At 36.6% G+C, this 13,158-nt stretch overlaps 1 protein-coding gene across 1 annotated transcript in view; it reads left to right on the top strand.

Moving 5' to 3' along the window:
- CCDC172 (coiled-coil domain containing 172) overlaps positions 1-13,158 on the top strand; it is a 94,900-nt gene that overhangs the window by 48,873 nt on the left and 32,869 nt on the right. Inside the window, exons 7-8 of the mRNA XM_027767414.1 lie at positions 1,841-1,942; positions 2,604-2,706. Of these exons, the coding sequence (XP_027623215.1) occupies positions 1,841-1,942; positions 2,604-2,706 (205 nt within the window). The remainder of the gene's footprint in view (positions 1-1,840; positions 1,943-2,603; positions 2,707-13,158) is intronic.

Genomic DNA, 13,158 nt, shown 5'->3' with positions numbered 1-13,158 from the left:
AGATAAAATGTAGATTAGTGTTACCTAAGGCTGGAGGAACTTGGAGAAATTGGGCATGGAGTTTCTTTTTGGGGTGACAAAATGTTCCAAAATTGCATAATGGTAATGGATGCACAAATCTGTGAATATACTAAAACTCACTGGATTGTGTACTTTAAAAGGGTGAGTTATATCTTATGTAAAATATATCTCATTTTAAAGTTGTAAGAAGAACTAAAGGTGTTCTAGAGGTTATAAAATACAATATTGATATGAGGAATTTCTTGGAAGAGATTAATAGCAAATTAGAAAATGAAGAAGAAAAGATCAGTGAACTTGAACAGATAGTATTAAAAATTAGAACATAAAGGGAAATTAAAGACTTAAAAAACTAAAAATCTCGGGAACCAGCAGTTAGCGTAATGGCTATGTCGCTGGACTCCCACATAGTCGACCGTGGTTCACGTCCCGGACCCGGTGGCTTAAAACTCACACCGGGCGCATGTGCGTGCGTGCCCAAGATCCCGAGAGGAGAGTGGAGGAGAAGGGATTGCGGCGTGACCATGCCCCCTGGGGGGTGATTTCTTGCTTTCTGTCTCTATGTTTCTCTCTGTCTGTCTGGCGAGCGCACGCACCCTAGAGTGAAAACCTCTAAAAAAAAACAAACAAACAAACAAACAAAAAAAACTAAAAATCTCCTCAGAGAACTATGGGACAGCATCAAGCAGAACCTTTCATGTGGGTCAGCCTCTCAGAGCATCGTTTTACAACTGTGCCACCATTTGGACACCACTGTTGAAATGTTGATTGAGATTCTATTGAATCTGTACATTGCTTTGGATAATATGGACATTTCAAAATGTGAATTCTTTTGATTCATGAATATATGTGTATATGTGTAGTATGTGTGTAGTTGGAATCCTAGAAGTATGGCAGGATAAAAACACACATGAAAATTAGATGAGTCTTAAAGGATAGAGTTTGTTATGAGATTAAAGTGAGGAAAACACCTGTATTAGCAATAGTGTGAAAGCTTGTCGTGATAGAGTATTATGCAGTGTCACTTTAAATATACTTTAGTTATCAAGTATAGTTTTCTCATTATTTTGTAGGGAAGTTTATTAGTGATATTACTTATCAATATTTGAATTTCTCCTTTGTTAGCCTAACCAGCAACTCTCTCATCTTTTTGTATCCACATAGTAATTAATGAGTGCTGATCAAAGGGTACTAATAGAAGCTAAATTGGTCCTACAATTGACCGTATGCTGCTTAAATTTTTACCACATGGGAAAAAGTTGACAATTGCTGCCGTATTTAAGGCAAGGCATAAACACTTAAAATATGGATTTTGCTATTTGTTTCTAGATCTTTTAGATTTTTTTTATTTCTGTGAATAATACTATTAGAATTTTAAGTTTTTATTTCTTCTATGATCAGCACAGACAGAGACAAAGAGGCAGCACCCCCAATAAGGCTTTAATTCCATAATCTACCCCCAGCATCAGCCAACCCTAGATCATGGGCACATGTGTACCAGATATACTTAGGAGGTCTTTGGATGCTAACAGAACCTTTCATGTGGGTCAGCCTCTCAGAGCATCAAGTTTTACAACTGTGCCACCATTTGGCCACCACTGTTGACATTTTGATTGAGATTATAGTGAATCTGTATATGGCTTTGGATAATATGGACACAACAATGTTAATTCTTTTGATTCATGAACATAGGATGGATATCTTTGCATTTATTTGTGCTGTCTTCAATTTCTGCTATCAAGGTTTTATAGTTTTTAGTTCACAAATTGTTCACCTTCTTAGTTAACTTTATTTCTAAGTATTTTTAAATATTTGTTTCTAGAATTGAAGACAATGCATCATGACAGTGGCCAGTTAAATGAACTTCAAAAACAAAAGAATGACTTGATGCAAGAATTGTTTACTCTCCAGAGAAAACTTAAAGGTATTACTTTCATGAGTTAGTTTATTTTGCTGATAAATATGGTTATGTCCACATAATAGGGTCATATTATTCTTTTGAAATATATTAACCTACTGGGATATATTTCTATTAATGATACAAAAAAGGAATAAATAAAACATTGACTCAATGTTAGGTCTGAATCACCTAACACTGAGTCAGTGTTTTACTTATTCTTTACTTTTATGATATTTTTAATGCCTTAAACTTTGTTAAGATGTTTTTGTGTCTTAAATTGTATATTAAAATAGAAAATAAAAAAGATTAGTATATGCATTTTACATTAAAAAATCAGAAATTAGAATCTTTTTCAATAGAGATAACCTTTGTGCTTATTTTTAAAATGCTAAGATTTTCTTAATTGATTAGTTCTTTTTTTTTTGAGAGGTTTTCACTATAGGGCGCGTGCGCTCACCAGACAGAGACATAGAGACAGAAAGCGAGAAATCCCCCCCCCCCCCAGGGAGGATGGTTACGCCGCAATCCCTTCTCCTCCGTTCTCCTCTCGGGATCTTGGGCATGCACGCACACGAGCCCGGCATGAGTTTTAAGCTACTGGGTCCAGGACGCAAACTGCGGTCGACTACATGGGAGTCCAGCGACATAGCCATTACGCTAACTGCTGGTTCCCTTAATTGATTAGTTCTTGAAGATGAAGAGAATGAAGCCATTTGTACTACCAAATACCTACAGGCAGAAAAATTAAAAATAAGTGAAAAGCCTCAAAATGATGCTGAATGTTTAAGGTAAGAATTGCCTATTATACTTTAGTATAAAATCTGGTAATTTTTCAAGTTAAATAGAGTTCAGCATAGTTATGTGCACAGACTTATTTTTTGTTGTTTTTGTTTCTATTGAGCATGTATGTTCTGGAGAGAGACAGAGAAACACAGGGAAGGAAAGCAAGAAATTATTCCCCCAGGGGACGTGGCCATGCAGCAGTCCTTTCTCCTCCATTCTCTTCTGGGCACTTTGGGCACTCATGCACATATGTCCAGTGTGATTTTCAAGCCACCAGGTCCAGGACTTGAACCATGGTTGGTCGTGGGGGAGTCCAATGGCTTAACCACCATGCCACCTGCTGACCTCGAGCCTAGCCTATTTTTTAAGTTCCAGATGAAGAAATTACCTCCTTCTATGTGTATTATGAAACATGCTAATAAGTGATACCCCACTGACTAGAAAGTGCCACACAGAAGTTCATGATGCATTGAATAATAGTTAAATCAATTTTGTCTTTTCTTAAACTTTATGGTCTCAGTGTTATTTATATCCTAATAGATAAGACAGCTCTCTTTTCTGTTACTCCTAACTTTTGATGGAAAATGATTGAAGTTATTATTAGTTGAGATACTGTCTGGCCGTACTGCAGTCCTCACACGTCAGCCTCATCTTGGACTATAGGAGCACTTTACAGCATTCAACTTTTAAAGGAGTTCAAGAATTGAACCTGGGTCACCCATGTAACCTCAGCCTCTAAGTAGCAACATCTACTAGTGCATGTTACCATCGTCAGCTTTTGATCTTTCTAGATTTTAGGAGGAAAAAAATCACAATCTACTATTTTACTTGAAATTTGTTACTGATTTTATTCCTAACAAATGAAAATGTATTCTCTGTATGGAATATTTAGATTTTTTAATGCATTTGGATAATGAAAGAATGACTAATGTTTGAAATGACATAGTCATGAACATAAGGAGAAAAGGCTTCAAGTTTTAAACATTAGCTATTATTTAATAATTCAATGTTATATCTACTGGATTAATTTTAAAGAAGTTTCTATATTTTCAAGGCCTAATACAAGAAGAGAAACCTCATTACTAAATCTATGAAGAAGTAAATGAAGCCTTCTTTCACATAAATCATATAGGAAATATGCCCACTAGAGCTGAACAAATGCTTCATATTAGCAGTGTATTGCTTTAGGCTATAATTTTAGTAGATTGTGAGAAAATATTTGCAATTTAATTTTATGTTAAGTTTTATACGCATAAAATATCAATCTCTTGGGTGATATGTATGATGCAGAATGAGTTTCTGTAATGGCAATCTGCTCATTGATTTTTTTTTACACTTTTAAAATGGTAATGCCCAGTGGTATCATTATAGTTAGTAGTGTAAGGAGTGTCAATATGAACTCCAGTTTTGTGGGTTTATCACTCAGTCATAAAAATTTGCCCTGGGCTAAAATTAAACACATAAAGTCTGTTAGAGAGTGCTTTTTCCTTCACAAATGGTGACAGGAAATTTGGAAAGAAAAAACCATCAGTCCATGTACCTACTCCATTCCATTGCGTTTTAGCATTTAATAATGGAATGCAATATTTATCAGTCTCCACTTTAAATTCTTTGATGTGTGAACTTAGTTTCACTATTAGTATATTCTATAAAAGTTTTCCCAAGTGTGAAGAACAAAGTCAAAGTACTGAGCGTAAAGATTTTAGGAAAGAGACCATCAGTCTTACAATTAGTATAGTAATAAGAAGCTAATGATGACAAAAAAATGATATGACATTTATCCAATATCATCATAAAGACCAAAATTAAGTTGACTTTATTCTCAAGAACTAGAAGTCTTTTTCATCTATATGTTCAAATATATACTGAATTCTATAATAGTTTATTTTTTTCCTTTAACCTTTTAATTTTTATTTCTTTTATACATTCAATCACATTTTACTTAGCTTGCAAAGTGAATATTCTAATGTGTACATTTCTCACCAGTCCAGTTAACAGTACTATAAAGTTATCTTCAATAGATAATAACCCATTTCTTTGTCCCATAAGTGACTTGCCTCTCTATTTTTCTCCTTTTTCTTAATTGATCAGGTTTGACCTCTACTGGAATAGTTGTTATTTTTATAACAAGATTTCTCAAACTTGACACTGTTGATATTTTGCACTAGATTATTCTCTGCTTTGGGGATTGTTCTATGCACTTTAAGGTGTTTTTAGCATCCTTGGCCTATAACCACTAGATGCTAGTGGTAACCCCCATCCCTTAGCTGTGACTATCAAAAATCTCTTCAGACGTTGCCAAATGTCCCCTGAGGTCAGGGTTTGGGAGTGTGGCAAATAGTGCCCAGTTTAGAACCAGTTTCATTTTCAGGTTATTATAATTATACTTCTACTTTTATTAAACTTTAGCCAGTATGAAAGCAATTTAAAAAAAAATTTTAATATTAGCTCATCTCTATGAGCTTATTGTTTCTACTTTTAGTAATTGGAAAATTTTAATACATGTTTTATATTATCATAATTAAAAATTATGGCTTATATTTTTAGAAGTTAATCTACCATATTTGAGTTATTTATTGAACTCTGTCTTTATGGTACCCATTATGTATGAAACTAGTACACAATTCACAATGGTTTAATGGTCTCTGTATTGGGTAATTATTTCCCTGTATGTAAATATCAAGATTTTTGTTTACTTCAAAGATTCTGTTTTGAAGAGTACAGAGGCATTAACTAACACACACTAAAGCAGCTATCTTGAAGAACATTTCTGTGATCAGAAGCATCCTGAAGGGTTATGTAACTATGGGTTACTGAACTAATTTTTTCATATAATCTAGGAAGAACAGAAATGATAAAGGTTAGAGTCTTGAGAGGTCATAAGCATAATGGTTAAGATTATAAACTCTTCCCAGTTCTGTTACTTACTAGGTTAGTCATCTTGAACAAGCAATTTATTGTGTCTCAGTCTCTATAAAAGAAGGTTAATAATGGTACCTACCTCACACTTCTCAAGATTATAGAAAAAAATATATGTTTTAATACATATAAAGTTTTTTAAATAATTATTTAATTTTATTTATTATTATTTTAAAATTTTTCCAGAGAGAGAGAAAGGGAAAGTGAGAGAGTAAGCTGCCAGGTCCAGAACTCAAACCATGGTTGGCCATGTGGATGTCCAATGCCTTAACCATTGTGCCACATGCCAGTCCCCACATAAAGTTTTTAGAATAGTTTTTGGCACATAGGAAATGTTCTATATTAGCAATACCTACGTATTATTCCTTTTCTTCCTTTTATTTATTATTTTTTTTTCAGAGAAGGACTTATTATCCTCTCATTTCAACCTCCCAAGTAGCTAGGACTATAGGCACAGGCTACCACACTCAGCTTTTAGGATGAGTCAGGAATTAAACTCAGGCCTCTCATGTGGTCTCAGCTTGCTGAGTAGCAGTGTCACCAGCATGCACTACCATGATTAGGCCACAGTATCATTTTCATTTCATGGTATCCATGAGGATTTTAAGCCTTTCGAGCTTCTTTCTCATTTTTTCTTTTGCCTGTCTTTTAAATACAGAGGCTCTTTCTTACTTTGATTGTCCTTTTACTTTGTACCTCCATGGGCTTTCTAACTTTGTTTAGTGGTTTAAGTCATCATCTGTATAATTTCTAAATTTTTGTTTCTTAATTCTTTCTTTCTTTCTTTATTTCTTTTACAGGGATTATTTTGCTATAGGGCGTGTGTGCTTACCGGAGAGACAGAACATAAGAAATCACCCCCCAGGGGAGATGGCCATGCTGCAGTCCCTTCTATTCCGTTCTCCTCTTGGGATTTTGAGCACACACACACACACACACACACACACACACACACTTGCCTGGCATGAGTTTTAAGCCACTGGGTCCAGGACTCACCATGGTGGACAATGTGGGAGTCCAGCGACGTAACTATTATGCCATTGCTAATCCCTCTCTTAATTCTTTCTTGAACTTTGTTGTGACTTGCCAGAAGTTTAATATAAACTTGAAAATAGATCTGAAGTGATGCCTGATTAAAAAAAAAAAAAAAAAAAAAAAAACTTTATCAAAACTTCAGAGGCCTTCATAATTTGTGACAGTCACTCCTCTCTGCAGTTTTATTGTAAACCCTGTACCACTAATGCATCAGAATGTGATTTGTGGTGTTCTGAATGTACCACAGGCCTCCACATCTCTTTGTCTTTCTCTCTTCTCTGTCAGTTAAAATCCAGCTTCTTCAAGGTTAGCTCATACATCTTTTTTCTGGGTATTGCTCAAGTTTGAAATGTAGGAGACATTTTTGACATGTTCACAAATCTGACCATTCTCATACTATCCCAGTTCACCACCAAGTTTGGTTGCTTTTATCCCCAAAATATTTCTTGAATCATTCCACTTCTCTGTGTCCATTGCTTCCACTCAGTTTTTCTCACCAGCCTTTCTCACTTAGATCTCTAACAGTCTCTTTCTGCTTTCCCCTCACCCACTCTGTATCCTTCAAACCACTGTAAGTTGAATCATGGCATTCCTTTTTCTAAAGTCATTTAGTGGCTTCATAATAGAAATACTAAAGCCTAAAGTCCTTAATATAACCTGCATGACTCTTCACAAATGGCCTCTGACCACCTCCCTGCTGTTATCTTCACCTATAATCCCTTTCTCACTCTGCTCCCTCAAACCCTTCAGACTTTCTTCCTCCTAAAGACCTTTGTATTTGTCTTTCCTTCTGAAACTATCTGTTTGCCAATCTTCCTGCCTGTCTCCTATCTGGTGGGACATACTCCATCCTTGAATCTCACTTGAAATGTTTCCTTAGAGGGGCCAGCAGATGGCGTGGTGGTTAGGACATAGAACTTCCACATGGTCTACTGCGGTTTGAGTCCCAGACCTTGTAGCTTGCTTTCTCACTTTTTCCCTCTTTCTCTGTCATTGTCTGATGAATTTAAATAAATAAATAAATAAATAGATAGAATAAAAATTAAATAAATAATTATTTTAAAAAATATTTCCTTAGAGAAGCCCTCCCACTTATTTATACTATGATCTATGTATGTAACTTCTGTTATTTTCCCTAGCAGCAGCCTGTATTTTTTTCTTTATGATACTTATTCCACTTTGTAATTATGTATTTATTCTGTTTCTAGCATGTGCTCAGTAAGAAGGGTCTTACCTATTTTGTCCACCATTATATTCTAAGGGTCTCATACTTTGGTACAGAGCTTGTCATAGACTAGATTTTGAATAAAGAAATACAGGAATAAATTAATGTAATAAAGTATGAAAACTTCCCTCTACCATTGAGTTTTCTGTGATCACAGAGAACTCATTTATAATTATATTATTAATCATATTTTATTATAGTTGTATACATTAATCTGTCCAACTACACTTGGAATGTCCTCCACATCCAGAGCAGTCAAGGGCACACAATATTCAGTAAAAATTGGTTCCAGTGATGGAGTCTACATATGAGTGAATTTTCACTAAAAAAAAAAGAAAAAGAAAAAGAAATTAAAGTTCTTTATATGTTTTCAATGTTATTTGCAAAGCTGTGGTGCACTCTGACCACTGGAGCTGCCCAATTTGGAATGAAATTCTTTTCTACCCTGATTTTTTTTTTTCAGTGTGGAAAAGCTTTATGAACCTTCCCCCTAGTCTCTTACTCTCTCAGCGCAATGAGGCTCAGTCTAATCAGTGAATTTGGATGATTAAACTAGGTTAGGTGGAATCCATCCCCTGCCTTTTTTTTTGTCTCTTTGGACCATGACCTTTCTCAGAGACATGTGTTCTATTCTGTCCCCCCATCCTTTCAATTTTACAGGAACAGAACTCCGTGAGTGAAAGTTTGTGGGGTACAGTGCTGTATGTCAAGTAGGTTTAATGGTAGGAGTCAAGTTTGAATTAATTCTGGGGTTCAGTTTTACAAAACAGTTGTTTGCAGATATAAGTCACACTCTTCAGTGTCTAATGTATCAATAGTAAATGTGGAGACCAGCAGATGGTGTAATTGTTATGTCACTGGACTCCCACATGGCCAACTGTGGCTCAAGTCCTGGACCCAGTGGCTTAAAAAACTCCCTCTAGGCATGTGTGTGTAGGTGCCCAAAATCCCGAGAGGAGAATGGAAGAGAAGGGATTGCAGTGTGGCATCCTAGGGGGTAATTTTTCACTTTCTGTCTCTCCATCTCTCTCTGTCTCTCTGGTGAGCACACATGCCCTATAGCAAAAATATCTCTTAAAAAATAATAAATGTGATGTTTTTGCCTCCCTTCTGCCTTTATATTTTAATTGGGCAGATTTTAGGCAGGAAAGAAGTGTGTTGTATATTGGACACCTTCAAACTCCCCAAACCTATTATTTTTTTATTACCCAATGTCCAGGTTACTAAAATACAGTTTTTGGTTGTGATTTTTAATATACTCTAAATAGTAACATAATAGATGACTTTAAACATTCCAGGCATTTTGCTTACTTAGAAAACTTATTTCTAGAATGGCTTTAAATCTTGTACAGTATTTGAGTTTGTATAATATAACAAGAAGCTTGTTTCAGAAATAAATCTTTAATATTAACAGCATGAGATTTTGATTCTGAACACTTAAAGATAGTGTGTTTTTGTGGAAAGCATATTTGAAATGGAAACTGCACAAAAGTTAATATACAGCTTCTGCTGAGAGACTCTAAATGCATTTTGTGAAGTATTGCTATTGCCTCTTTGGTGAGAAAGTCATCTAGTTAGGTTAGTTGTAGAGGTCACATTGATGGTCCTTAGATCTATAAGAAGCCACAAACACATTATGGTATTAAAACACTCTCAGGGGCCAGCTGGTGGCATGGTGGTTAGGTCACTGAATGCCACATGACCGACTGAGTGGTTCGAGTCCTGGAGCTGGTGCTACTGAAAGCATGCCTGACTTGTTTGCATGAGTGTGTGTCCAAAATGCTGAGAGGAGAATTGGAAGAGAAGAGATTGTGGCATGGCCACCCCATTGGAGGGTGATTTATTTCTCTCTCTCTCTGTCTCTCTGTGCCAAGTGCACATGCCCCATTGCAAACAAACAAACCACAACAACAAAATACACTTTGAACTTTTTCAACCTCTCTAGAGGATATACTGATACATATATATATTTATACATGTATATGTTTTTATTTTACCAAATACATGTGTGTGTGTTTATGTATGTATGTTTAAATTATGAGCGTAGACACTGTTGATTGAGTAACAATTTCCAACACTACGAAGATGTAAAATGTCGAAGTCTCCCCTCTTGTCACCTTGCTCCAAAGCTCTAGTTGTGACCATCGTTAAAGGTTTTGTGGGAGTTACAGAGTGAAGAGAGTGAGGAGGCTGTATCTGGCTCCTGCTCTCACAGCCATTGCAGTATGCTGAATTCCATAGAGACAGCAATGAGGCAAGCTGGACGGGCACTGGGTGGCTCTGCGCCTTGCAGAGGAAAGCTAACTAAACATGGACGAAGGAGATCCTAAGAAGTGGAGAGACAGCATGTCCTCATACACATTCTTTGTGTAAACTTGCCAGGAGGAGCACAAGAAGAAGCACCCAGCTGCTTCAGTCAACTTTTTAGAGTTTTCTAAGTGCCCGAGCATTGGAAGACTATGTCTGCTAAAGAGGAAAGAGAGATTGAAGATAAGGCAAAGGTGGACAAGGCCCATTATAAAAGAGCAATGAAAACCTATATCCTTCCTAAAGGGAACACAAAAGAAGTTCAAGCATCCTAATGCCCCTAGGAGCCCTCCTGGCCTTTTGCTTGTTCTGTTCTGAGTATCACTCCAAAATCAAAGGAGAACATCCTGGCCTGTCCATGGTGATGTTGCAAAGAAACTGGGAAAGATATGGAATAACACTGCTGCAGATGATAAACAACCTTATGAAAAGAAGGCTGCTAAGCTGAAGGAAAAATATGAAAAGGATCATATCGAGCTAAAGAAAAGCCTTATACAGCAAAAACCAGAGTTGTCAGGGCTGAAAAGAGCAAGAAAAAGGAGGAGGAGGAGAAAGATGAACAAGATTAGGAAAAGGAGGAAGATGAAGATGATGAATAAGTTGGTTCTAGCATTTTTTAAAATCCTTTTCTGTAAAGCGTTTAACCTCCCTGTATACAACTCATTCCTTTTAAAGAAAAACATTGAAATGTAAGGCTGTGTAAGCTTTGTTTTAAAGCTGTGCAGTGTCTTTTTTTGTGTAGTTAACACACTACCAACCGTGCTTTTGATAGTCTTGTCCTGGTAGTATTTTCTTTCTTTTCTTTTTTTTTTTTTTTTAACGGGTTTTTGCCTTAGGGTACACATGCTCACCAGAGAGAGAAAAAGAGACAGACACTATGATAGGGAAAGTAAGAAATCACCCCCCAATGGGGATGGTCATGCTATAATCCCTTCTCCATTCTCCTCCCAGGATCTTGGGCACGCACATGCACTTGGTGTGATTTTCAAGCCACTGAGTCCGGCACTTGAGCCCTGGTGGGCCGTGTGGGAGTCCAGTGTCATAACCAGTTTGCCATCTGCTGGTCCCCTAGTAGTATTTTCAATTGCCACTAACCTTGCCTGATACAGTATGGAAGCTGTAAATTGGCATGGAAATTTAAAGCAGGCTCTTGATGCACAGCACAAATTAGTTACATATGGGAATGGTAGTTTTTTCATCTTTAGTTGTCTCTGATGTAGCTTATATGAAATAATTGTTCTGTTAACTGAATACCACTCTGTAATTGCAAAAAAAAAAAAAAAAAGGTGGCAGCTGTTTTGTTGACATTCTGAATGCTTCTAAGTAAATACAATTTTTTTATTAAAAAAAGTTTTGTGGGTATCATGTCAAATATCTCTGCGTTTTATGTCTGATGTGCATACATGTACATGTATTGGGTTATCAGAAAAGTCTTGACTTTTTTTTTCTGTATTTTTCTTTGCAAAACTACATCATGACTTTTCCAGTGACCCAGTATTATAGACATATTAGTTTGTATTAATAAACTTTATTCTGGGGACCAGCAGATGGTGTAATGACTATGTCACTGGACTCCCATGTAGTCGACCACAGTTCAAGTCCTGGAACCAGTGGCTTAAGCTCATGTTGGGCGCATGTGTGTGCACGCCCAAGATCTCAAGAGGAGAATGGAGGAGAAGGGATTGTGGCATGGCCATCCCCCTTGAGGGGGGGAGGTGATTTCTCGCCTTGTGTCTCTCTGTCTTTCTGGCAAGCACACATGCCCTATAACAAAAACCTCTCCAAAAAAATTAATAAAATTTTAAAAAAATTATAATTTTTTTGAAGAGGTTTTTGCTATAGGGCACATGTGCTCGCCAGAAAGACAGAGAAAGACAGAGAGACAGAAAGCGAGAAATCACACCGGATGGCCACGCTGCAATCCCTTCTCCTCCATTCTCCTCTCAGAATTTTGGACACACACGCACATGTGCCCAGCATGAGTTTAAGCCACTGGGTCTGGGGCTCGAACCACGGTCGACTACATGAGAGTCTAGTGACGTAGCCATTATGCCATCTGCTGGTCCCAAATTTATTCTAATTTTTAATGTCATCTCATGGAGATGCCATATTTATGTAACCATTCTCCTATTAATGGATGTACCAGTTTCTAAATATTCATAGTTAGACACATTTTTTTAACAAATGTATTCCTAAATATAAGAGTGTTTCTGTAACATTTAGAATAATATTCATAGGGAGTGTTATCTAGGCTACATATAGAAACTAGTCAACATTTATTTCACTCTTTGCTTTTAACAAGATTTAACTCAAAGTGGACAAGCATAACAAGATCTCAGTTCTAAAGTTTCTATAAAGTGCCAGTCAATGATTATATATCTGTATCCAACCCATATTGTCACTTTTTAAAAATATTTATAAAATATGAAAGTCTTCATTTAATTCCAAAATCATTCTTAGCTACACATTTTGTTGACTATTTCTGTTGACTCTGCATCTTTTCTAGTAAAACTTCATCATTTATTCACCAACAGAAGTGTCTCTTCAGCATTGATTATGTAGCCTTCTAGCTAATAGAGATCCCCTGCTTTGTGAATTCTTGGCACGTACTATAGTTATTAAAGCTCCTAAGTAAATACAGAGGAAATTTTGATGGTAGACTCCATTGATTATTTTGAAAGTTATATTTCAATATAAATGTATTTGTCCCCTAAACTTTTAAATACTTTTATCTAGGGAACCAGCAATTGGCGTAATGGCTATGTCACTGGACTCCCACGTAGTCGACCGCGGTTCGCGTCCCAGAGCCGGTGGCTTAAAACTCATGCCGGTCACGTGTGTGTGCATGCCCAAGATCCCGATAGGAGAATGGAGGAGAAAGGATTGCGGCGTGACCATTCCCCCGGGGGTGTGATTTCTCGCTTTCTGTCTCTATGTCTCTCTCTGTCTGGCGAACGCACGCACCCTATAG

The sequence above is a fragment of the Tupaia chinensis genome, unplaced genomic scaffold (genome assembly GCF_000334495.1).
Source record: "Tupaia chinensis unplaced genomic scaffold, TupChi_1.0 Scaffold000069_1, whole genome shotgun sequence".
In the NCBI taxonomy this organism is placed as follows: domain Eukaryota; kingdom Metazoa; phylum Chordata; class Mammalia; order Scandentia; family Tupaiidae; genus Tupaia; species Tupaia belangeri.
Note: the sequence above shows the minus strand (reverse complement) of the source record. Positions and strands in the feature narration are given on the sequence as shown.